Source organism: Talpa occidentalis, unplaced genomic scaffold, assembly GCF_014898055.3.
Source record: "Talpa occidentalis isolate TD23 unplaced genomic scaffold, MPIMG_talOcc4v2.1 talOcc4.7, whole genome shotgun sequence".
NCBI classification, from domain to species: Eukaryota; Metazoa; Chordata; class Mammalia; order Eulipotyphla; family Talpidae; genus Talpa; species Talpa occidentalis.
The window spans coordinates 91,789,055-91,815,103 of NW_023605083.1; the positions used below are offsets into that span (position 1 = coordinate 91,789,055).

The 26,049-nt window shown below is 47.1% G+C and overlaps 1 protein-coding gene across 6 annotated transcripts in view; it reads left to right on the forward strand.

Annotated features, from left to right (window-relative positions):
• DNAH2 (dynein axonemal heavy chain 2) overlaps positions 1-26,049 on the forward strand; it is a 104,460-nt gene that overhangs the window by 68,258 nt on the left and 10,153 nt on the right. For 5 of the 6 annotated variants that reach the window (XM_054688886.1, XM_054688887.1, XM_054688888.1 and 2 more), the window contains 25 exons: positions 707-811; positions 1,510-1,698; positions 1,899-1,984; positions 2,141-2,271; positions 2,424-2,573; positions 2,908-3,075; positions 3,309-3,469; positions 3,957-4,096; positions 5,547-5,679; positions 5,777-5,916; positions 7,557-7,767; positions 7,958-8,074; positions 8,253-8,394; positions 8,764-8,933; positions 9,118-9,234; positions 20,014-20,178; positions 20,741-20,866; positions 20,963-21,111; positions 21,186-21,252; positions 22,278-22,428; positions 22,659-22,807; positions 22,976-23,109; positions 23,255-23,399; positions 23,523-23,722; positions 25,368-25,494. In XM_054688886.1, coding sequence (XP_054544861.1) covers positions 707-811; positions 1,510-1,698; positions 1,899-1,984; positions 2,141-2,271; positions 2,424-2,573; positions 2,908-3,075; positions 3,309-3,469; positions 3,957-4,096; positions 5,547-5,679; positions 5,777-5,916; positions 7,557-7,767; positions 7,958-8,074; positions 8,253-8,394; positions 8,764-8,933; positions 9,118-9,234; positions 20,014-20,178; positions 20,741-20,866; positions 20,963-21,111; positions 21,186-21,252; positions 22,278-22,428; positions 22,659-22,807; positions 22,976-23,109; positions 23,255-23,399; positions 23,523-23,722; positions 25,368-25,494 — 3,573 coding nt within the window. The remainder of the gene's footprint in view (positions 1-706; positions 812-1,509; positions 1,699-1,898; positions 1,985-2,140; positions 2,272-2,423; positions 2,574-2,907; positions 3,076-3,308; positions 3,470-3,956; positions 4,097-5,546; positions 5,680-5,776; positions 5,917-7,556; positions 7,768-7,957; positions 8,075-8,252; positions 8,395-8,763; positions 8,934-9,117; positions 9,235-20,013; positions 20,179-20,740; positions 20,867-20,962; positions 21,112-21,185; positions 21,253-22,277; positions 22,429-22,658; positions 22,808-22,975; positions 23,110-23,254; positions 23,400-23,522; positions 23,723-25,367; positions 25,495-26,049) is intronic. The other variant, XM_054688889.1, reaches the window with a different exon arrangement.

The window sequence follows — 26,049 nt, forward strand, 5'->3', positions numbered from 1 at the left end:
GCTTTGGGACCACAGGACCCTGTCCTCCAACTACTTTTTCAGGCCTTTTACTCCATGCTCACATGCCAACCCTGATGGGCCCAGAATTGTCTAAGCGCCAGGGTCCATAAACCCCCTCTGGCCTTAATGCCTCCTCTGGTTGCTGTCAGCTCCTGCTCGGATCAGTTCTCCGCTTCCCACCCAGGGATCAGGGGTCTTCCTTCGGTCCTGGCTCTTGTCATACAGGACTGTGGGCATTGTGGTTGTTTCTTTTCCCTAAATCAATGAATGGCCAGCAGCCATTCCAGGCTGCTTTCTGGAGTGTCCATATATTTAGTACTCAGGATCAAAAACTCACCTAATAATTATATTCATGTGTTTCTAAGAATGAAAACACACACACATGTGGCTAGGTATATACATTAAAAAAAGAAAGTCTAGAAAACATAATCAAAAAATTTTTAAACTTACCCCTATTTTCTGATTTGGCGACAAGGATTATAATGATGAAATAAGAAATACATGACTTCAGTAATTCTGAAAAATTTCCCTAATCCCTTCCTTGCCTTTACCTCTCCTGCACCTTTATGTCTGCCAGTTCATTCTATCCCTGTCCCTCTTCTCCTTTGCCCCTATGCTGACTCTCTTTTCCTGGCTTTCTTTTACATCCTCCTTATTTCTGTGCCCTCTCTCCACCTGTCTCTGACCCATCTTGTGTGTTCTCCAGGACATGTTCCTGATGGCTGCTATGGGCCCCCCTGGGGGTGGACGGACGGTCATCTCCTCAAGGCTGCAGAGTCGCTTCAATATCATCAACATGACCTTCCCCACGGTGAGGGCTTAGTGGGGACCTGGGGAGGCACAACCACCTGTTTCCCAAAGAATAAGGGAGCAAATCAGGAAGGGGCAGCCCTGAAGCAGAGTTGCCTGCTGAGGAGATGAGATACTGACAGAAGACTGTTCTGTGCAGGCACCTTTGCTTCTTCTGAGCTAGTTCCCTGAAGCTTTATAGCTCCTGTGAGCAGAGTGCTGGGTGCCCAGAGAGGCTGAGAAGGGCAGAGTCTACCAAGCTGAATGCTGAGAGCGGTACCAGGATATAGGATAAGGCTAGTGAGGTGCTTGGGGGCGCCAAAAAAACCTCAGCCATCAAGAGAAATAGCATTTTAACATGATATTAAAAACAAACAAACAACAAATGCCAAAAATTCAATGTGGAAATAACAGAAAAATTTAAATAAATATACATTAGCATGGTGCCCTTTGAACTATAATGAGCCCGAAGCAGGAAGAAAAATCAATAATCCTGACTCTCTTGATTTAAAATGTTGGCATTTGTTCAACATGGATATTTTGCATTAATTTTGAATTTTCAATATTATGTTAAAATATTAATTCTCTTGATTTCTGATTTTGCTGTGTGCCCCCTTAAATTATACCTCTAAGGTAAGTGCTCCACTCACATCACCCTGGCCCCAGGCCTGGCAGAAAAGCCAGGAGCCTGAGAAAGTGAGTTTGAGTGCCTGTTTCTAGGAGTCCCAGATCATCCGAATATTTGGCACCATGATCAATCAGAAGCTTCAGGACTTTGAGGAAGAAGTGAAGCCTATTGGGATTGTGGTGACGGAGGCCACCTTGGACATGTACAATACTGTGGTCCAGCGCTTCCTGCCCACACCTGCCAAGATCCACTACCTCTTCAACCTCCGAGATATCTCCAAGGTGAAACTCCATCTGACCTTGCCCCTCTTGCCTGCACAGCCTCCTCAGAGGCATTCTCTTCTCATTGAAAGCCTTGAGTCAAATCCCATGCACCCCAAGTCATGCCCATGCTAGGATGCCACTTTCTTTGGTCATACCTTTAAAACTTCTGGGAGAATCTCCTCCCTTCTTCCATCCCACTAGCCAGGTCTCTTCCCCAGGTATTCCAGGGCATGCTTAGAGCCAACAAGGACTTCCACGACACCAAGACTAGCATCACACGACTCTGGATCCATGAGTGTTTCAGGTGAGATGGCTGTGCCAGCAGATCCAGACTTCCTCAGTCTGTCCCCAGGTCCAGCATCCTCTATTGTACAGCCCTCCCCTCCACACCCACTTGACACTCCCTCCCCCAGGGCCCTACTCTTTGTTACCAGATATCACCCCAACTTCCTCTCAACAGGGTCTTCTCTGACCGACTGGTTGATGCGACAGATATGGAAGCTTTCGTGGGCATCTTAAGCGACAAACTCGGCTCCTTCTTTGACCTCACATTTCATAATCTCTGTCCCAACAAACGTTCTCCTATTTTTGGTGAGCTGGGAGCTGTGGCAACCATAGCTGGAGACTTTTAGGACTGGGTTAGAAGGAGGGTCAAGGCCTGGAGTCCTGAGGCATAGGGCCCTCTGGGAAAGTCTGGGGAGGGCTCACATTTGAGAATGTGACCCTCGATTCCCATGGCCCAGGGGACTTCCTGAGAGAGCCCAAGGTGTATGAAGACCTGACTGATCTGACAGTGCTGAAGACAACCATGGAGACGGCTCTGAATGAATACAACATGTCAACTGCTGTCGTGCCGATGCAGCTGGTGCTCTTCCGAGAGGCTGTTGAACACAGTGAGCACTTCCTTTCCCACCCCCATCCCCAGCAGCCCAATTATGGGGTGTTTCCCTTTCCAGATCTCAGTCACTCCAAGTCCAGGAAGTTGCCTACCACCTTGGTCCCAGATGCCCTGATGACAATGGTTGGGGCTTTTCCTTGATATTGGTGTTTAACAGACTGGGTGGAAATTAGAATTTTAATTGTTACAGAGCCTCAGCGTTAACCTCTTCCCACATCTCTTGGCCCCTCTACTTCAGTGTCAGACATGCCAGCCCCCAGGCTAGGGCCTGGAGGACCCCTTAAGTTTGCTCTACCAACTCATTGCCCTCATCTCCCCCACCCTTACAGTCACACGGATTGTGCGGGTCATTGGACAGCCTCGGGGAAACATGCTGCTAGTGGGCATTGGGGGCAGCGGGCGCCAGAGTCTGGCCCGCTTGGCCTCATCCATCTGCGAGTACATCACCTTCCAGATTGAGGTCACCAAACACTATCGAAAGCAGGAATTTCGAGACGGTACGGCGGTTTCTGAATTGGAGGATTATTGGGGGTTGAAAGTGCCTGACTTCTGGCCAGAATGAGAGAGGAGAGATGGAAGGCAGAGAGTGAGACGTGCCTGTGGGCCGCAGGATGGTGTGGGTGTGTGGTGGGGAGGGGAGGGTTCTTAAAACATCCTCAGAAAAGAAATACGAACAGGATTGTAAATCTCAAGAGTCTCCCTCTCTTCCTCCTTCCCTTATCTGACTCAGATATCAAGCGTCTGTATTTCCAGGCTGGGGTAGATCTCAAGGCTACATCCTTCCTTTTTGTGGACACCCAAATTGTTGATGAATCATTCCTAGAGGACATTAACAACATCCTTAGCTCGGGCGAGGTCCCCAATCTCTACAAGACTGATGAATTTGAAGAGGTATGACCCTTTCCACCTTCACTTCCAGCTAGTTCTTTGGCCTTCCTGACTCATGCTTGAATAAGCACAGATCCCAGGATATGCTGTGTAGCACCCATTCGGTGGAAAAGTTGTTCCTCTTCAGCCTTTTTTCCGGGGAGCTTACTGAGCAGGGTTGGGGTGGAAAGCTGCTGTGACACCCACACCTTGGGGTGAGGGAAGGGTGGGAACAAAGAGAGAAGGAAACCCAATGAACGATGGTGGTGGATTAGGGGTGACTTGGATGGTCTGATACCTGATGGGGATATTCAGATATCACCTCAATTAAAAATTCATTCATTCATTCATTAAAAAAGAAAAAAACACAGACATTTTCTTGTGAGTAAATAATCACAAATAACATTTTAAAAAATGAAATCTGCACCTTGCCAGCCCAACCGCCCCGGCTACCCTCTCTGGTTCTGCCTTGGAAACTTCAGTGCTTTGATGCTATGTGACTTCTGTGCAGATCCAGAATCTCATCATAGATCAGGCCCGGGCAGAGCAGGTGCCCGAGACGTCCGACAGTCTCTTCACCTACCTCATTGAGCGCGTCCGGAACAACCTGCACATCATTCTCTGCCTCAGTCCTGTGGGTGACCCCTTCAGGTACCTGCTCGCTCCAGGGCCCAGTGTTCTTCATGAGGTCCTTCCTCACTGCAGGCTTCCCTTCTTTGGGCAAGAGTCTTGTGGGTGACTACCCCCTTCCCAGGCTCTCCTGACTGGCTTGCCCATCCCTCCCTTCGCTTCCGTAGGCTGTGCCTCCTTTCAGGGAGTTCAGGAAGTTCAGATACTTACACTGGAATCATCCATCCCCTTTTGGTATAACTAGATTTGGGGATGGGTGGTTTTTGGTTTTGTTTGGAGATTTTTTTATTATGGTAAGAAAATATATAACACAAAAGTAGCTGTCTTAACTGACAGTTTTTTCTCCCCAAAGATTTATTTATTTTATACATACAAGAGCTGGGGTACAGACCAGAGGTGCAGGGGAGTGAGAGCATTCACCAGAGACAGAGTGGGGAGCAGAACAGGTAGATCTACTGAAATACACTGCTGAGGGGAGCAGCAGGCAAGTCCAGAGAGGTCTGCTGCGCCATGTGGGTAGTTCCCTGGTGGGGATTGAACTTGCGCTGCAGCAGCTGCAGACAGCTTCATAGGCTGCATCTTAACCCCTTGCGCCACCAGGGAGGCCCTTAACTGACATTTTTAAGTGTACAATTCATTGTTGTACAACAGATCTCTAGAACTTTCTCATTTTGCAAAACTGAAGCTCTACCCATCTACCCATTTCCCCCTCCCTAGCTCCTGACAAGCACCTATGAATTTGACTACTTTAAATACCTCGTGTAAGAGGAGTCATACAATATTTGTCTTATTGTGGCTGGTTTATTTCACTTCACTTAATGTCCATTGAACTGACAGACACACACCCTCTAATAGCCCTACTGTGCATTGTTTTTCCCATTTTATTTATGTATTTATTTATTTTTAAAGATTTATTTATTTATTTATGCATAAATAAATAAAAAGATGGCTGGCTTGCCCATCCCTCCCCTTGCTGAATCCCCCTTGGTGTGGGGGGATTCACCGGAGACAGAGCGGGGAACAGAACAGGCAGACAGACTGAAATACACTGCTGAGGGGAGCAGTGGGTGAGACAGAAGAAGTCTGCCGTGCCATGTGGGTAGCTTCCTGGCCAGCTGGGGATCAAACTCATGTTGCAGAGGCTGTGGATAGCTTCATAGTGCTGTGCTTAACCCCTTATGCCATGAGGGAGAAACCCCGTTTTTCCCATTTTAGAGATGAGATAACTGATTTTCAAAAAGTTAGATGGCTTGGCCAAGATCCACGCCTAGATTTGAAACCAGGTCTTTCTGTCCCCAGAAACAAATTCTAAATACCATCCTGAACTAACTTTGAAGGGAACAGAACCTGGACAAAGTGATACAGAAGCATGAGGGTGGGGCATTTAAATTTTTGGAAAGCAAGTGTTCCTGTGATAAAGTTGGTGGCTGGAGTCTTCAAATGGCCTTAACTACCTTGCAATATATCCCAGGAACTGGATCCGACAGTACCCAGCGTTGGTGAACTGCACAACCATCAACTGGTTCTCAGAATGGCCCCGCGAGGCCCTGCTAGAGGTGGCTGAGAAGTACCTCATGGGAGTTGACCTGGGAACTCAGGAGAATGTGAGATCCTACTCCCCAGCTCTCAACTCCCAATTCCTCCCATTTCTCTTCTCCATCTGACTCCATCCCATCTTACATCCTTTATCCATTTCCTCAGATCCGCAGGAAGGTGGCTCGAATCTTCGTCACCATGCACTGGTCAGTGGCTCAGTATTCCCAGAGGATGCTGTTGGAACTGCGAAGATACAACTACGTCACTCCCACCAACTATCTGGAACTCGTGTCTGGATATAAGAAGTATGAATAAGAGTAGGAGATGTGGAGGGCCCTGGGAGCTTGGTGTCTTTGAGGGTGATTGGTGAAATGACATATTTGAAAATATTCAGGATCTGGTCGAGGGGACAGTGGATACTGATGTGGGGTGGCAAAGAAGCACAGGGTCTTAATTCCTCCCAGGAAGTTAATAAAAGAAAGGTGGGATTTCCATGGTGGGACCATCTCTTGGATCCTCTGGCTGTGTTCCTGGGGCTCCAACCCCTCTGTGCGCCTTCTCTGACTTCTTTTGGAATGATTGAATGGTGTTTATTTTTCTAACCATAATACAACTGGGACATTGCCATATATATATATTTTTTTTAATATAGTATAAATAAATATATATATATGCCATATGTGTATATATGTGTGTGTTTATATATCTACTAATTTTCTCCTCTCTGCCTTTAATGTCTTCTAGTTTTTCCACCATTCTTAAGAATTATATATTCATTCATTCAGCTTATGTTTAGTGTCTTTTTATCTGCATAGCAATAATTCACTTTAATGGATATGAAAGAAATGTTTTTAAAAAAACCTCATTTATTGGATTCAGTATTTTAATCAAAGAGAAAAAAGCCATTTGCAATAGTAATGATAATTAACACTTATTCATCTCTTTAAAACATTTTTTGGAGCACCTACTATGTGCCAGACATTATCCTAGATACTGGCAATACACCAATTAACAAAATTAAATCCTTGCCTTCCTGGGTACAAAAACTTACATTCTGGGGCCTCCCCGGTGGCGCAGCGGTTGAGTGCTGGGTTGCGAGGCTGCGCGCGGCCTCTGCGGCGCCGGTTCGATCCCCGGCTGCTCCCCGGCCACCGGAGGAGGGTCCCACATGGCGTGCAGACCTCTCCTGCCGCCCGCTGCTCCCCTCAGCAGTGTACTTCGGTCCTTCTGCCTGCTCTGCTCCCTGCTCTGGCTCTGGTGAGTTCTCTCACCCTCCCGCGCTTCTGACTGTACCCAGTGCATGTACAAACAAAACAAACAAACAAACCAGCAAACAAATAAATAAAGCATGCCTCTAAAAAAAAAAAAAAAAACTTACATTCTGTTTTCTGGTGCTATGTCCTTTACATGCATTTTCTCATGTAATGTATGCAAATAATCCTGCACAGACTTTTTTTTTTTTTTTTTTTTTTTGTGCCTGTGCAATGTTGAAAACGTTTTAGAATGAGTTGCCAATATTAAAATTTGGGAACCTTAAAAAATCCAGATTTCCAGTTTCTCTTTAAAACTCAGCAATTGTGGCAATTCTGAGCCCATGTTCCAATGTGGAAAAAGCAGGCTGAGCCCAGGGATGACTGTCCCTTGGGGCAGGTTTGTGTTTTCATGTTCACTGCAGGCAGCACCACCCGCCTGCTGCACCGAGGGAAGAGTAGAAGACTCTCAAGCAGGAAGGTGGTGTGATGAAAACAGTGTCTAGCAAGGCGGTTTTGACAGTGGTATATAGAATAAATCCGAGTCTGGAAGCAAGAAGGCCATTTGGGAATGATCTAAATGATCATTTAGATAATGATAAAAGTCTGAGATACCTGGGACAGGAGACGGTAGAGGGCACCCCCTCTCAGGGACCCCAGCCTTGCCCAGCCCTTTATCCTACTCTGTCCTCCAGGTTGCTGGCAGAGAAGCGGGAGGAATTGCTGAACCAGGCCAATAAGCTTCGGACAGGATTGTTTAAGATCGATGAAACTAGGGAAAAGGTAGAAGTGATGTCGTTGGAGCTGGAGGATGCAAAGAAAAAGGTGGCTGAGTTCCAGAAACAGTGTGAGGAGTACCTGGTCATCATCGTGCAGCAGAAGCGGGAGGCAGATGAGCAACAGAAGGTGGGGCTGATCTTGCCCCTCCTACACCCCTACTGGCAGTGCCCAGCAGGCAGAGGCTTGCTGGTCTCCATCAGTTACTGCATCAGGAGACACACATTCCACTCCTCACATTATCTTTATCTTTCATTGTTGCACTGTCACCATCTTAGCCAAAGGTGAAGACATACCCTTGTCCTCTTTTCATCCCTAGGCCGTGACAGCCAATAGTGAGAAGATTGCAGTTGAGGAAATCAAGTGCCAGGCGCTAGCTGACAATGCTCAGAAAGATCTAGAAGAGGCATTGCCAGCCCTAGAAGAGGCCATGCGGGTATAGGGTTGGAGGGCCCAGGGAAGGGAATGGGGCTGGCCTTCTTATCCTCAAAGCCCTGGGGAACTGGTGGGAAGCCAGGGTGCCTCAGCTGGATCCAGCCTCCACGAAGGACCTGTCTTCCCACCTGAGTGGAATCTAAGTCAACTTTGCTCCTTAAGAAAATCCCTTTTCCCAGGCCCTGGAGTCCTTGAACAAGAAGGATATAGGAGAGATCAAGTCTTATGGTCGGCCCCCAGCCCAAGTGGAAATGGTGATGCAGGCAGTCATGATTCTTCGAGGCAACGAGCCCACTTGGGCAGAGGCCAAGAGGCAGCTAGGTAAGCTAGAGAACCCAGAGATAATTAATGTCAATTAACGTCACCCAACATTTATTAATCATCTGCTGTGCATCAGCCTCCCAGCATGACAGAGATGAATGGGGCATTGTACCAACCCTCAGGAGCATAGCACCCAGTAGGAGAGAGAAGACACAAGTATCAGTTGAGATTTTTTGGTTGTAAGTAACAGAAATGACTCAATTTAAGCATAAAAAGGAAAATTGTGTGAAGATACAGGAATGTATGGCAGAATCCAAAGGCAGGAATGCTTCTGGCCTCCTTACCCCGAGAGAAGAATCAGAAGTGAAACCTGTACAGGGAGGGTGGGGTTAGGCCCTGGGGTCCAGGCTTTCAATTTTTGTCCCACAGGGGAACAGAACTTCATTAAATCACTGATCCACTTTGATAAGGACAATATCTCAGATAAGGTTCTGAAGAAGATTGGGGCCTACTGCGCCCAGCCTGACTTCCAACCTGACATCATTGGTCGTGTCTCACTGGCTGCCAAGTCCCTCTGCATGTGGGTACGGGCCATGGAGGTAAGCAGTGCCAGGATGGAGTGGGGGGCGGAGGGGGGTGGGAACCAGAGGTAGGCCTGGGGGGCGGGAAACGACGATTCACACAGGTGAATGCTGGGGAATGGCAGACCCAGGTGGGAAGGAAGAATCCCTGGCGGGTGAGTGGGTGGGCAGGTGACCCTGCAGTCTGGCTGTCTCTCTGCAGCTATATGGACGGCTGTATCGAGTGGTGGAGCCCAAGAGGATAAGAATGAACGTGGCGCTGGCCCAGCTTAAAGAGAAACAAGCAGCACTGGCTGAGGCCCAGGAGAAGCTGCGGGAGGTGAACTTCGAGTCCATTTGTTCCACAGTGGTCCTGGTTTCCGAGATATTTTATTATGACTTATTTCTCCCCATCTAATTCTACTTACCTCTCCCTTATAGTCCTAGGTGCCTCCTACTCTATACTCTGCTTAGATGGGCTGCCTCTTCAGCTCAGAAAGCTGAGCAGAGGGGTACAGAGGCATAAAGGGCACTGTCCCTGGGGAGCCTTTCCAAAGACTGATGTGGGAGCTGGCAATCTCTGCCAGGGTCTTTGGAGATGGGCCCTGAGATATGAACTGATGGAATCTGCATGGAAAATTGGTCTTTGCCAGGGCAGGGCAAGCCACATCTTCTTCGACGTGGCTGCTGTGGACCAAGAGGAATGTGAGGGACCGCTCACGTGCTTGTGTGGGAAGATGGGGTGATCCTGGAGGTGGGGGGGAGTGCGGTTACTCATTGTTGTCAGATTAGCCAACCCAGAAGGTGATTTCTACAAGATATATGCACAAGCAACTCTCAAATGGCAGAATGTTAACCACTATTACCCAAAGTTCAAAATTCTGGGCCTCCCCTGGTGGCGCAGCGGTCGAGCGCTGGGTTGCGAGGCTGCCCGCAGCCGCAACAGTGCTGGTTCGTTCCCCAGCCACCGGCAAGGGTCCCACAAAAAAAAAAAAAAAAAAAAAAAGTTCAAAATTCTTTCAATATATCATTTAATTTTTCTGTCATTGATTTAATAAGTAATAGGTTCACATGGTTTGAATTTTAGAGGTATACAGGAGTATCCAGTAAGATGTCTTCCCTGCACCTCTGCTCTCTAGCCACCAGATGCCCTTCCTTGAAAGCGATCAATATTACAAAGTCTTGTTTATCCATCTGGGCATAGTCTATGCTTATATAAACAAATTTCTATTTTCCATGTTTTTACTGTCCTTGCTCTCCTGCATCTTCTTATCTTATTTTCTTGCATATTGAAGATTGTTTCATATTAGTATTTAAAGAGGCTCTGCTTTCTCTTTATGGCTGTATAATATTCCACTGGATGGCAGTACCATCATTCATTTAACCAGTTCCCTTTTTGATGGACATGTTCATTGTCTCAGTTTTTTATCTTCAAGACCTCAAACTTTTTTGGATATTATCTTAAGCTACATAAATACTTTAAAGTTTTATATAATCAAAGCTGGTCAATACCATTTCAAAATGCTTTAGCTGAAACCAACAATGCAGAACATCCAGACCCAACCTCCTCAGGTCAGATGAGGAGCCGAGGTTTATTGAGGTTAAGTGACTTGCTAGTTACTGTCCCAGCCAGAACTAGAACCATATTTCCTGATTCCAAACCCCATTGCTATCTCAGTTCATCCCTGTTTTATTTCTGCTGCAGGAAGCTTTATTGATATAAGCAAAGAGCTGCCGGTGAGGCCTCTTCTGATTCTGTCTGTGCAGGGAACTCAACCAGACTGAATGGGCTGCTATCTGCACAGACCCTTACATTGCCCTGTCCCTTCTGCACTTGTCAAGAGTGAAAAATCACAGGTGTGGTCACCTACTTGAAAATGTTTCTAACCCCTGGATTAATCACATCTGGGCTAAATAATTAGGCCTTCACAGATGAAAAATGGAACCCTTGGGGTCAGCTTCCAGCAACATTATGCATTGGACAAGCACTTACAGAACAACCCAGGTTTGGTTTTTTGAAAGTCCTTCACTGATAAAAGTAAGCATACAGGAAACCCAAATTTATCCTTTGTTATTGATAAAAGACTGATTTGTAAGAGCCAAATAAATATACCTGTTAACAGAACTTCAGAACCAGGAATTTACCCACCCACTTGCAAATAACACTGTACTGATGCTGGGCACCCCCCACTCCCACGCCGCCCCCAGCCAACTAAGTACGAATTCTTGTAGGAGCCTAGAAATCAGTATTCTGAAAGCCTCTGTGTCTGAGCCAGCCAGTGGTGGGGAAAACCTGTATAAAGCACTGGGAAGAGGCTCAGGGTCCAACTATATTGCATATCAACCCAAATCTTGAGCAGTTTTAATCATTTCTCACTTGCTTGGGAACCTGAAAATATATTTTCCCCAGGCCAAATTCTGACATGAACAAGGGTTATGAACCTCCAGCTTAGAAATTGTCCCAGAAGGCTCTGAAATGGACCAGAACTGAATTTTAATCTACTTTAAGGCAACTATATAGCCGAGGTTGAAAATTCACTTTCTTTTCTATTTCCCATTACAAATTGTATCTAGTCACATTGTCCCACATAGCATATTGGAGGTTATGCATTAAAAAGAAGTGATAGCATTAAAATGATACAACACTAACAATACATAGAAGTTCCACATATTTGACTATAATCCCCAGGATGAAATTCAGTTTCAAAGATTAAACTCCTTTGTAAATAAGAGTCCAAGTAGGGCCTCCCTGGTGGCGCAAGGGATTGGGATGCAGCCTGAGAGGCTGTCTGCAGTCATTGTGGCACAGGTTCGATCCCCAGCCAGGAAGCTGCCCACATGGCACAGCAGACCTCTCCTAACTCTCCCGCTGCTTCCCTCAGCAGTGTATTTCAGTCAGTCTGCCTGTTCTGTTCCCCACTCTGTCTCGGGTGAATCCTCTCACCCCCCACACCTCTGGCCTATACCCCAGTCCTTGTATCCATAATAAAATAAATCTTTAAAAAAAAAAAAAAAGATCCAGGACCTCCCTGGTGGCACAGCGGGTTGAGCACAGAGCTGTGAAGCTGTCTACAGCTTCTGCAGCACTGGTTCAATTCCCAGCCAGCCAGGGAGATTCCCACATGGCACGGCAGACCTCTCCTGTCTTGCCCGCTGTTCCCCTCAGCAGTGTATTTCGGTCCTTCTGCTTGTTCTGCTCCCTGCTCTGTCTCTGGTGAATTCTCTCACCCTCCTGTGCCTCTGGCCTGTACCCCGGTGCTTGTATAAAACAACAACAACAAACAGACAAAAAAAGTCCAGGTAAATTAAAATTGAAAATCAAATTATCTTGCTTTTGTGGGTTAAAAATCTAGAATCCTACATTCTTAATGTCCCCAGACCATCTCCCCCCACTTCTCATTCCATTTAGTCTTAGCTGAGGGGGCTCCCTGTATTTGGGTAGAATCAGTTGCCTTAAGCTCTTCCCACAGGCATGAGAGGCTCTATCAGTTCAAAATCTAGTCTCTTGTGAGAATCATTTGAAAAGCAAGAATAGGGGCCTCCCTGGTGGTGCAAGGGGTTAAAGACGTAGCACTATGAAGCTATTTGTAGCCACTGCAGCATGCCCACTGTTCCCCTCAGCGGTGTATTTTTTTTAATTTAAATATTTTATTTTATAATTCTTACATCTTTTTCATCTTTGCGCAATGTATGCATTTTCATTTTGGTTATATTCACCATAAAATTGCACCTCCCCCCTTATTTTGACTCTAGTCCTTCCTTTCCCCACTCCTCCCTCCCTCCCCCTCCAATTGTGTCTCTGGTTTATAGTTGCTTGTTGATTTTGATTTTTACTTTGTATTGATTAGTCTTTTTCCTGGTCTCTTATTTAGGTTTTCTAAATTCCTGCTATGAGTGAGACCATCCGGTATTTTTCTTTTTCTTTCTAAGTGGTGTATTTTCAGTAGATCTGCCTGTTCTGGTCCCCACTCTGTCTCTGTTGAATCCTCTCACCCCACCCCCCACGCCTCTGGTCTGTACCTCAGCTCTTGTATGCATAAATAAATAAATCTTTTAAAAAAATCAAATGGGGAATTTGGGGTTCCCAGTTATGTTGTCAAAAAAAAAAGTCAGAATAATTCAAAGAGTTAATAAAGGATATATGACTTCCAGATAAAATTATGTTTACAGAGACCAGTTGCTACTGCTGCCTCAAAGGCCATAGTAGAGACCCAATGGTATTTGCAGGCACAAGGACACAGAGAAAATCTTGGTCTTAGCTTTATCAGAATGTCAGTTGTCTAGAAACCATGACCTGCGATTTTAAATTTAACTGAAAAAAAAAAAAACACAAAATTCTCCAACAATAGACTCTTGGGACCTATAACTCAATGATAAACATATACTATATAGAGGAGGGAACGGGTTGGAAATTCACATGTGCATATTTTCTTTTTTAGAAGGGGAGTTATTGTGGTAGATACAGATAACATTTACCACCGACCATTTCAAAATGTTCATTGAGTGATTCGGTGGCATTGAGTACACTCACCATGGGATTCAACCATCCCCACTACCTAGTTCCAGGAGTTTTCATCTCCCCAAAAAGAAAATGTGTATTTTCTTTTCATTTTGGTTTCCCCCTTGAGCTCCAGGCTCCCCACTGTGTCATGATGAGGCATGGTTAGTCCTAGACCACAGTAATTAAAGTTGCTGGTTTTCTTTGTGGAATTGCTGAGAATTGCCTTTTAGGGAAGGATTTCACCTTGTGCTTAGGTGTATTCTTTTTTTTTTTTTTAAGATTTCTTTATTTATTTATACAAGCATTGGGTATAGTCAGAAGTGCGGGAGGGTGAGAGAATCCACCAGAGCCAGAGCGGGGAACAGAACAGGCAGACTGACGAAGTACACTGCTGAGAGGAGCAGTGGGCGGCAGGAGAGGTCTGTCGCGCCATGTGGGACCCTCTCCAGGGGCTGGGGATCAAACCGGCACTGCAGAGGTTGCGGGCAGCTTCGCAGCCCAGCGCTCAACCGCTGCACCACCAGGGGAGGCCCTGCTTAGGTGTATTCTAATTGGAAAATTACCTTCAACACAGTTCTGAATGAAAGCTACTGTTGAAGTCTGTGCCACAGGGCCTTATGGGAAACAAGTGCCCTGTCATGTATGTCTAAGATAGTCTTTTCTCCCATTCTATTTTTTTTTTTTAAAGGATTTGAAGATTTATTTATTTATTTATTTATTTATACAAGCACTGGGTGCAGTCAGAAGCGCGGGAGGGTGAGAGAATTCACCAGAGCCAGAGCGGGGAGCAGAGGAGGCAGAAGGACCGAAGTACACTGCTGAGGGGAGCAGCGGGCGGCAGGGGAGGTCTGCACGCCATGCGGGACCCTCCTCCGGTGGCCGGGGAGCAGCCGGGGATCGAACTGACACTTCAGAGGCTGCGGGCAGCTTCTCAACCCAGCGCTCAACCGCTGCGCCACCGGGGAGGCCCTTTTCTCCCATTGTAAATCCCCTAAGTTGTTCAGGCATATTCACTTAAGGCACAGGCAATATAATACCTGTAGGCCCACCTGCCCTAACAGTATCACCTAAAATTTCAGACAAAATGAAATACTTCCAACCCACAATCCTGTGGACAAAACACATGGATTTCGGGGTCTCCCTAGTGGGCAGGGGTTAAAGACAGTGCTATCAAGCTACTGCCAGCCATTGCAGCACGAATTCGATCCCAAGCTGGCCAGGGAGCAACCCACATGGTGCAGCAGACCTCTCCTGACTCGCCTGCCGCTCCCCTCAGTAGTGTATTTCAGTACATCTGCCTGTTCTGCTCCCCATTCTCTCTGGTGAATTCTCTCACCTCTTGCACCTCTGGTTTACACCCCAGTTCTTGTATGCATAAATAAATAATTCTTTAAAAAAAACCACATGAATTTCAAGTTAGTTCCACTATAATTGTCAACTTAGAGTTGAATGAAAATTTGAATAATGGGACAAATGATCCAGTGCTGTCTACTTAGGCCTGGCAGTTATCATTTAAAGCCAGGGCCCTGAGTACATAGAAAACTGACTACCCAGCAGTGTAAAAGCAGCAAGTCTATTCTGTCCATCAGTGCCTAAAAGCGACCTAGCTCCACCTCAACCTAGTTGGCTATTTCTGACTTGTAAGCTACAGCAACCTTTATCATGACCACACCTTTCCCACCATCTCTTAGTTAAGGCTGCCCTTGCAGCCCACACCTTTCATTTGACCAAGTCCAGTTTTTTTTGAAGCTGTTTTGCTTCAAATGGCCCTACCTCCACAGAAGGAACTATTCACTTGGAGACAAAACCACAAGGTTTTATCAAGGTCAAAAAAGCACCGGGTTGGCTTATAGCCTTCTACTCAGGCGACAGGGGTTAAAACCCACTCAACCAAGTGTGAAAAAAAATGGGCCTTTAATTCAAAATATCTGTCCATATCCCAACGTCTGCCCATGAAACTAAGCCCCACCATAAACTTCTTAATTGGTGTTCTGGTTGGCAAATACTCTCTTGAGGGAATCTGAGAGCTATCAGCCTTCTTCTATGCCTGGTTGAGAAATTGAGAAATAAAACAAAAACAAAAACCATTTGGTCCAAATATCATCTTTAAACACTAGGCCGGAGCACGTTGCTGACATCTGTGAGTCCTCCTAGTGTCCACCCCATATTCAGACAGACTTAGCCTGTCTTGAACGTGTGCTCACTCCTGAAAGAGGACTGAACTCGGTGAGTGCTGCCAGCTTATTCTTCCTAGTTTCTCCCATTAGATCAATCAGTCATGTACCTCTCCTGGGGTCGGGGGAGTGAAGGTGTGGAGGAAGTCTTCCAAAACACATGGGAATGACTAACATCAAAATTATAACAAAGCATGACCCCAGAGGAAAAAATAAACCCAGCGATAATTCAGGTTACAGAGTACTTAAAAAGCACATCTCATCTAATTAGTATCATCTGAGAGTGATTAAGAAAGGAGGAAATGACATCCATAAAACAAAAATAAGATGGTAGGAGAAAAAGTCCAAACAGAGAAAAAGAAAGAATTCTGAGAAATTTCAAAATGATCAAAATGAGAAATTTAGTAGAAGGGTAGGAAGAGAGTCAAGGAATATAATTTAAAAAACAAAACAAAACCCCAAATCAGAAAACATAAGATATGAGAAATAATCCAACCAATAGGAATTTCTGAAAGAAAAAACACAGGGGTTATAGAAAATAGAACCCCTGTGAGGTTGTATTGTTGGCACTCACAGTGGCCTATATGTCAGTGTCTTAGCTACAAGCTCTCAGCCAGGCCCACGGTCCATACTGGGGCACCACCAGGTCATAATAACCTGATGCTTTTAATGGCGTCTGACCCCCCTAATTAACCTAGCGACAAAGCTCAGGAGACCTGGAAGTGCTATCCATGTCCACAAGGCAAAAATAAAAGTGCAGTTGACCCTTGAACAGGAGTTGAAATGCCAACTTCCTGAACAATTGAAAATCTGCATATAACTTTTTTTTTTTTTTTTAATAGAGGCATGTTTATTTATTTATTTATTTATTTGTTTGTTTGTTTGTTTTGTTTACACATGCACTGGGTACAGTCAGAAGCGCAGGAGGGTGAGAGAATTCACCAGAGCCAGAGCGGGGAGCAGAGCAGGCAGAAGGACCGAAGTACACTGCTGAGGGGAGCAGCGGGCGGCAGGAGAGGTCTGCGCGCCATGTGGGACCCTCCTCTGGTGGCCGGGGAGCAGCCGGGGATCGAACCAGCGCCGTAGAGGCCGCGGGCAGGTTCGCAACCCAGCGCTCAACCGCTGCGCCACCGGGGAGGCCCTGCATATAACTTTTGAATCCCCCCAAAATATGACTATCAGCCTGCTATTGACTAGAAGCCTAACTTACAACAAACAATTATTTTAAAGATTTTTATTTATTTATGCATACAAGAACTGGATGTAGGCCAGAGGTGCAGGGGTGTGAGAGGATTCACCAGAGACAGAGTGGGGAACAGAAGAGGCAGACTGAAACACACTGCTGAGGGGAGCAGTGGGCGAGACAGGAGAGGTCTGCTTTGCCATGTGGACTGCTCCCTGGCCAGCCGGGGATCGAACTCATGCTGCAGAGGCTGCAGATTGCTTCATAGTGTGGTGCTTAACCCCTTGCGCCACCAGGGAGGACCTGCTTTTGAATTTTTAAGTTACCTCTCCACAAAGTGAACAGAATTAAAAAAGAAAAGAAAAGAAATAGTTTCAAGATGTGCTTATGCACGAACAAGGAGATTCATTCCACTCTAGTTAATAATAGAAAATGTTGGAAAGACACGAATGTCTATCAGTAGGAGACTTGTTATATAAATTGTGTTTTAATCATACACAAGATTATTCTGCAGCTGTTAAGCATGAGGCAGCTTGACAAGAACTGGTTTGGAGAAAAGTGAAAAATAGGAAGGCACAGAACAGCATTATAGTATGTCACCATTTATCTTTATGAAAACAAAACACCCAATCAAGAAATATTTATTGAACGCTGGACACTGTTCTAGGCTAAGGATTCAGTGGTGGATAGCACCTGCCCTCACAGTGCTTTTATTTTATTTATTATTGATGAGCTCTGTTTAGAAAGCTGCCCAAGAAGCTGGCAATCACTACTCCCCCTCCAGCAGAAGCCGAGGTCAGTTGTGGGAGGAAGACGGTTCCTTCACCGTATGCTCTTTTCCCTTTTGGATGTTGATTCATGTGAAAATATTCACTTTTCCAAAAAGACATAGATGGAAAGTTTTAAACTAAAAAATAGATAAAGATGTTGTTAGCTGTGATGTAATGGGGTGTGGTATGTGGGGAAATGTCCATATTTTTTCTTGACATGAATTTTTTTTAAAGATTTATTTTTGCGTAGAAGAGCTGGGGTGGAGGCAAGAGGTGCGGGGTGAGAGGATTCACCATAGACAGAGTGGGGAGCACCAGGCAAGACAGGAGAGGACTATGGTGATAAGATCTCTGGCCGGTATCGAACTCGGGCCATAGCAGTGATAACACTGAAATTTAACCCCTATGCCACCAGGGAGACCCCTTGACATTCATTTTGAAGTATTTAGGTTTAAAATTTCTTGAGTTGAAATTTTGCATAATGTTTTAATTAAAAAAGGTTAAAACTAAAAATGTTTAAAAGCTACAAACAGGTTAATATATTTTGTTCAGTGGTGGCATAAGCATAGTATTCAGAGACATGGAGGAAACCACCAGAAGAAATTAAAAAAGAAAGAATTAGAAAATAGTTTGCTACCTAAGAATGGGATTGGGAGTGGGAAAGGTGGGCTAGAAGACTATTGCTTTTTATTATAATCCCTTTTGTTATTTTATTTTGGTTTTTAAACTTGTGCATCCATTTCTTGTATCAAAAAATAAAAATAGTGACGGTAAGAGCACATGCAAAATAAGTAATGAAACAGAACTCTGTCAAGTGGGCTGCCTGCCTCCCTGTAGATGAATCTCCACAGGAAGCCAAATTATAATCAGAGAATGTTGCTGATGAGCATGGTCTAAGCTCAGGGAAGTGGCCACGTGATCCTGATGACGGGGGACACAGACCACAGACCTCCTGAGGCCTGGTCTTCCTTGGGTGAGGCCCAGTCTATGTGTAGGGGGTGTAGAGGGGACAAGGTATCCCTTTCCCAGTAACTGTCCCCTCCCCATGTTTCCTTCGAGTGGCCCAGCTGGCCACACCCCTGCCTAGTGACACCTCCTTTTTATAGATGTTAATACTGTCTAACCAACTGCTAGCAAGGCTTGACCTGTAAGCTGTCCTGTCCCTTGAGAGTGACATTTTGAATCCCATTTTACTTTAAAGACTATTTCTTGGAGCACTATTCATCCCATTTCCAAATTCTTGAAGGTCAACTTCAATTGTTCAGCTGCATACTGCTTGCTAACTCTGCTAAGCATTGTGCTACAATCCATGTTGATCTTTTGGTAAAGGGTAAACTGAGGCAAAATCTGTAAGAGTTAATTTGAGCTAACTATTTGGTTTGGGCAGTGAGAACCATCCAGGTGAGCTAGAGGAAAGATACAGAGAAGGTGTAGAAGAAGGGAAATTCTTTGAGTGCCTGTAGCCTAACGCCTAGTTGACTGTGATTGGTTGTCCTTAAGTTTCCATTTCATGACCTTGAGGCATTTACTGGCTTACCTTTCAGTTTGCTTTCTCTTAGGCCACCAGTGCTATCATGCCACCTCATCTAATGGCCTCCTTGTTGCATTAACTTAACATCTTACAACAACCCAGATGAGGCTCTAAAAGGCTGAAATGTACCGTTTCAAAGTTGAACAAAGTTGAACAAAGCACCTCCACAGTCTTTGCACCATTACAGCCTGCCTCTGCCAGGGGGGCTGCTGGCTGGAAAGGGAAGCAGGCTACATACCTGGCACTTAGTATAATTCTAGCGCCATGACCCTCATCATGAAAAGGGTGAGTCACACAGTGTATATCCCGGCACAATTACTGTTTGCTAGCCAGGCACACATACCAGCTCCTAGAAGAGGCTCAGCCCTCTACTGCAGACCTGAGGGATGTATTCCAACCTCAACGGCCCTCAGGATGGTCATGAGTTGAGGGAGGCTTCTCTAGCAAATGAATCTCTTCCCAGGTTCCTGTCTCTGGTGTAGGACCTTGGATCTGGGTCTTTTTTTCTGAATGGAGTCCCTCTTCTCTCCAACACATTCAGAGTTCTTTTCAAGCTTTTCCTTCCTCTCTCAGTGGCCCCCTTTAGATGTGGCCTCTGACACAGTGGCAGTCATTTCTGCCTGATCTGCTCTCGCATATCCTGTGTATTTATTGTGCCACCAGAGGCCTGTTTCCGACTGAATCTTGAGTTTCATTACCAAGTAGTTTCCAGGCTTCAGGAAAAAAGTAGAGGAAAGGAAAAGAGAACTCATCTGATTACATAAATTTTATCTTGTTTTCTCCTCACAGCAACCCTGTCAGGTAGGCATTAATACTAGTTTTCATATGAGGAAACTGGGACTCAAAGAGATTAATCTTCCTCAAGATCACACAGTCATAAAATGGCAGATTGGTGATCTGAACCCAGAACAATCTGACAACCAGTGCTGTGCTTCATCTCTGTCCTTTGAACCCTCCCAGGTGGCTGAGAAACTGGAGATGCTGAAGAAGCAGTATGATGAGAAGCTGACACAGAAGGAGGAGCTTCGCAAGAAGTCTGAGGAGATGGAGCTGAAGCTGGAGCGTGCTGGGATGCTGGTGTCTGGGCTGGCTGGCGAGAAGGCCCGATGGGAGGAGACAGTAAAGGTGAGATCAGTTGTACCACCTGATTTTCTTTCATCCTGCCAGCAAGTTCCAAGAACTCCTCCCCTCCTTTAAGTTGAGAGACAGTCAGGGGAAAATGGAGGTACGTGGGGTAAAGGAACATCCAGGAATGGGGGATGTGAGTTTTTCTCCTTCCCCTTCCCACATCTTGTGAGAAGAGTAGAAAGGTGTTGTTTTTTTTTTTTTCTTTCTTTCTTTTTTTTTCTTTTGGTGTTCCACAAGGGATCAGCTTCTGTGTTCAGGTAGGGCTGGAAAGCACACCAAGGACATTTATATAGCTCTCCCTCCCTTGCCCCTTTCCCACCCCAATGGAAACAGACATGGGACACCTGGCTTCATGAAAGGGTTAGGCCTTTGTTATAAGAACATAAACATTGCTGTTAAGGATGGAAACTCAAAAGTAATACAACCAGGTTAGAGTTCTCGCGTTCAAAAGTCTGGGAGAGGGAATTTCTTTGCTCTACATGGTGTCCCAAGGAGAGAGCCTTCAAAACATTCTGAGAGTGTCCCCAGGCAGACTCACACCTCCTCTTCTGTCCACCAGGGCCTGGAGGAGGATCTGGGCTACCTGGTTGGTGACTGTCTCTTGGCAGCTGCCTTCCTATCCTACATGGGGCCCTTCCTGACCAACTACAGGGATGAGATCGTCAACCAAATCTGGATCAAGAAGGTGAGGCAGTACTCAGGTGTGATGAGGGAGGACTCCTAGGTCCTGAGATCGGGGCTCAGACCTCCCTGCTGAAATTTTTGGCTCTTTCCTCTCCAGATTAGGGAGCTTCAGGTTCCTTGCTCACCTCGCTTCACTTTCGATAACTTCCTGTCCAATCCTACCAAAGTTCGCGACTGGAACATCCAGGGGTTGCCTTCAGATAACTTCTCTACTGAGAATGGCATCATTGTTACCCGTGGCAACAGGTAAGGATGCTGCTGTGAGCAGGAGGCAGGTTAAGGGGCAGAGCCTGACTGTTGCCTGACACTTCTCCCTTCAGGTGGGCGCTGATGATTGATCCTCAGGCCCAGGCCCTGAAATGGATTAAGAACATGGAAGGAAATCAGGTGTGATGCTGGGGACTACTTATTTGTTTGTTTGTTTGTTTATTTTAAAGATTTATTTATACAAGAACCGGGGTACAGTCCAGATGTGCGGGAGGGTGAGAGGATTCACCAGAGACAGAGTGGGGGACAGAACAGGTAGACTGACAAAATACACTGCTGAGGGGAGCAGCGGGCGAGACAGGAGAGGTCTGCTATACCATGTGGGTTTCTCCCCAGCTGGCCGGGATCGAACCCATGCTGCAAAGGCTGCAGAGAGCTTCACAGTGCAGCACTCAACCACCTGCGCCACCGGGGAGGCCCAATCTTTTTTAAAGATTGATTTATGGGGCCTCCCCAGTGGCACAGCACTTGAGCGCCGGGTTGCAAAGCTGCCCGCAGCCTCTGCAGCGCCGGTTCGATCCCTGGCTGCTCCCCAGCCACCGGAGGAGGGTCGCACATGGCACGCAGACCTCTCCTGCCACCCGCTGCTCCCCTCAGCAGTGTACTTAGGTCCTTCTGCCTGCTCTGCTCCCCACTCTGGCTCTGGTGAATTCTCTCACCCTCCCGCGCTTCTGACTGTACCCAGTGCTTGTATAAATAAATAAATAAATCTTTAAAAAAAAAAAGATTGATTTATGTATGCATACAAGAGCTGGGGTGTAGGCCAGAGGTGCTGGAGGGGGTGGTTTGAGAGGATTCAGAGACAGAGACAGAGTGGGGAACAGAACAGGCAGACCTACTGAAATACACTGCTGAGGGGAGCAGCAGGTGAGACAGGAGAGGTCTCCTGCACCATGTGGGTCAGCTCCCTGGCCAGGGATCAAACTTGTGCTACAGTGGTTTTGGACAGCTTCATAGTGCTGCATCTTAACCCTTTGCGCCACCAGGGAGGCCCCGATGCTGGGGATTACTTTTGTCCCCTTAGTAGAAACTCTTCCCAAATCTGTCTCTTGAGGTACTATTCTCAGGTCATGCTACTGCTCCCTTTCCCCCACCCCCACCCGGCGTCCCTCACTGTTTCTTCCATATTTTTTCCTTGCTCTCAGGGCCTCCAGATCATTGATCTACAGATGAAGGATTACCTTCGAATCCTAGAAAAGGCCATCCAGTTCGGACACCCAGTGCTGCTCCAGAACGTGCCTGAATATCTGGACCCCACACTCAATCCTGTGCTCAACAAATCTATAGCTCAAATTGGTCAGGGCGGAGGCTTATTGTGGGGTTGGATTATGGGACAAATCCTAGAGACCAGAGGACTAGGACACAGGGAGGAAAGGGTTGGCTCTTTGGCTGTATCCTTTACTTACTTGTTCTCCCATTCAGACAGCCCCCGCCACAGGCTTTGGTGCAGGCTGAGTCATTGCCGCTGATGCCCCTGGGGAACGGGTCTGTATACACTGGGTCACATGGAGCCCTTACCCTTGCAGGTGGTCGGCTGCTGATGCGCATTGCAGATAAGGAGGTGGAATACAATCCCAATTTCCGTTTCTACATCACCACCAAGCTCTCCAACCCCCACTACAGTCCAGAGACATCAGCCAAGACCACTATTGTCAATTTTGCCGTCAAAGAACAGGTGGGTGGTGGCTGCGGTTGGACCAGGGTGAGGCAGGACAGGCTGTAGTGCTTGCAGACTGAGAAAAAGGCTAAGATTATTTGGGGCCACTTGGGGCTTGGGAGTTGTAAAGGGATGAAAGGATGAGTGTGACCATGAGATTCTCAGCGTGATTTCTGGCACTCCCAGGGTCTGGAGGCCCAGCTTCTGGGCATTGTGGTTCGGAAGGAGCGGCCGGAACTGGAGGAGCAGAAGGATACACTGGTCATCAATATTGCTGCTGGGAAGAGGAAGCTCAAAGAGCTGGAGGACGAGATCCTCCGGTGAGCCCTTGTCTCTCCCCACCCCCTACCTGCCCGCTAATCTACCTGCAAGCTCAACTGGTGTCCCAGGGGCTAATGATGGATCCTTTTCCCCAGCCCGCTATTCCCACTAATTCAATCCGTGTGCTTCTCGGCTCCCCCCTAGGCTGCTGAACGAGGCCACAGGCTCCCTGCTAGATGATGTGCAGCTGGTGAACACCCTCCAGACCTCTAAGATCACTGCCACAGAGGTGACTGAGCAGCTGGAGACCAGTGAAACCACAGAGATCAACATTGACTTGGCCCGCGAGGTGAGCCCCGTGCCCTCAGCCCCGCCTCCGCCAGCCATCACCGTGCAACTCCATTCTGTTGACTTGAGTTCCCTTGTCTCCCTGAGCCCTCACCCTGTGCTATGCCCTCTATTGTCTCTGCAGGCTTACCGCCCATGTGCCCAGCGGGCATCAGTACTGTTCTTCGTGCTCAATGACATGGGCCGCATCGACCCCATGTACCAGTTCTCACTGGATGCCTACATCAGTCTCTTCATCCTCAGCATTGACAAAAGCCATCGCAGCAACAAGCTGGAGGACCGCATCGACTATCTGAATGAATACCACACCTATGCCGTCTACAGGTCTGAGGGCTCCTCCCCATGAGCCCTAGGCAGGAAGTCAAATGGCTGGCGCCAATGCCAACCCTGGCTACGTCTGTCTTAGTGCTTTCCCACACCACCTTGCAGGGTACTGAGCTCCACACTTCTCCCCTGAGAAGTGCATTCACTGTCGTGATCCATTACCTATGGGCTGGCCATTCCCAGTTTTGTATCTCTAGCTTATAACTGTCTACTCTTTTTTTTTTTTTTTATATAGAGGCATGTTTTCTTTCTTTCTTTCTTTATTTGTTTGTTTTTGTTTATACATGCACTGGGTACAGTCAGAAGTGCGGGAGGGTGAGAGAATTCACCAGAGCCAGAGCAGAGAACAGAGCAGGCAGAAGGACCGAAGTACACTGCTGAGGGGAGCAGCGGGCGGCAGGAGAGGTCTGCGCGCCATGTGGGACCCTCCCTCCTCTGGTGGCCGGGGAGCAGCCGGGGATCGAACCGGCGCCGCAGAGGCCGCAGGCAGCTTCGCAACCCAGCGCTCAACCGCTGCGCCACCGGGGAGGCCCATAACTGTCTACTCTTCCAACAATTTCCAAATGCCAATCTGCCTATAAATCACTGGAAATTTTGCTAAAATAGATTCAGATCCAATAGTTCTGAGGTGGGGCCTGAGCAGCTGCATTTCTTACATGCTCCCCAGGGATGCCGTTACTCCTAGCCTGTAGATCACACTTAGAGTAGCAAAGTGCTTAACTTCTCTACCTGGACCTCCCATGGCCCCTCACATTCACCTTGTTTCAGAACAAAGTCATTGTCTTCCCTCCTCCTTCAGGGTCCTGACCCTTGAGTGGTCCAGAATCCAAGGTGGCAGTTGGACGTTATCCTTGTCCCTACTTCTCAGATCAGTCACCAGGATCTGCTCACGAATGTTGCTGCAAACTGTTCCCTCCTGGTTCTGTATTTTTTAGTAGCTGAGGCCCTCGTGATCTTCCTTTTTGAATTGCACAGGGTCTCGTAACAGTTGTCTTGCCTCTAATATTGTCCTCCAATCTGCCAAGCTGCCAGCAGGAGCCTCCCAAACACACAATCTACCACACCAGTGTGACTGACAGTCTTCACTGACTGTTGTGAGTCCAGCGGCCCATTCAGGCCTCTGTGGTCTCGCCTCCCCCCTCCCCCCGCCTCCTCAGCCTCACCTTTCTCCAACTTACTTTTGCCCCTGCCTGTGCTCACACTCCCAAGTCCACTTCTCTTCCTCTTCCACATCACCCAACAACTCCACTGTGCCTCAGGGCATCTCCTCTCAGAAGCTTCCCCTGAGTCTACCAGGCAGGTGGGCACCCCTGCCCTGTGATCCCTGGACAGTGGCCCATCATAACTATGGCCTTTGTATGTCCTCCCCACTCTACCTGACTTCCTTCGGGACAAAGACTATGGCTGATTCATTCTCAGGACCTAGCAGAGTAGCTGGTCCAATCAATGTTGGGCTTTTTAAAATGACTGATTTTACCAGTGAACTCTTGGGAAATCACGTCCTCTCTCCAGATCCCTGAGGTGCTTGGTTATTTCTAAGAAGTTTGGACTAAATGCTGATTCAGTCCTTTTGCTTAAGTCTTCGTGATTGTAAGCTCCTTGCAGTGTATCTTGCCTTCTCCACCCTCCCTGTGCCTCTTCCCAGGTACACCTGCCGCACCCTTTTTGAGCGCCACAAGCTGCTCTTCAGTTTTCAGATGTGCGCCAAAATCCTGGAGACTTCAGGCAAGCTCAATATGGATGAGTACAACTTCTTTCTGCGTGGGGGTGTGGTGAGTTGGGCAGAGGGCACATCGGAGTGTGGGGTGGTAAAGGTTGGGGGTGAGGGCAAGTATGATGGGGACTCCAGACTCAGAGGGTAGGGCCCCTGCATGGCCCCAGCAAGTGAGCTGAGAAAAACTGCCAGAAACAGGTGATGACAAGCTCCCTGTGTTTTGCCGGCGAAACCTGCCACGCATACCTTTGCTTGCTTTACAGGCTGGGCTTTGGGGCCCCTCTTACCTGTGACCCACTGACTAGGGTGTTCTTGCCACTTTTGAAAACAGCTTCTCAAATCACTCCTTCTCCATCTGAATTCTATGGTCACCATTATATTAAATCAGTCCCTTGCAAGCACCCTACGTCCCTGCTCTGAATTGCATCTGGCCATGCTATCCCTGTGGTTAGAGCCAGCTCTGCTTCTCGTCTTTCCCCACGTGGCCCATGCTGGTCAGCGCGGCCAGAGAAAAACACACCAACACGGACTGATCTTGCTTCAAATCCGAGATCATGAACCTCAAGTGGGTGTCTTAAAGCTCCCTGACAACCATGCCACATTTCCACAGGCC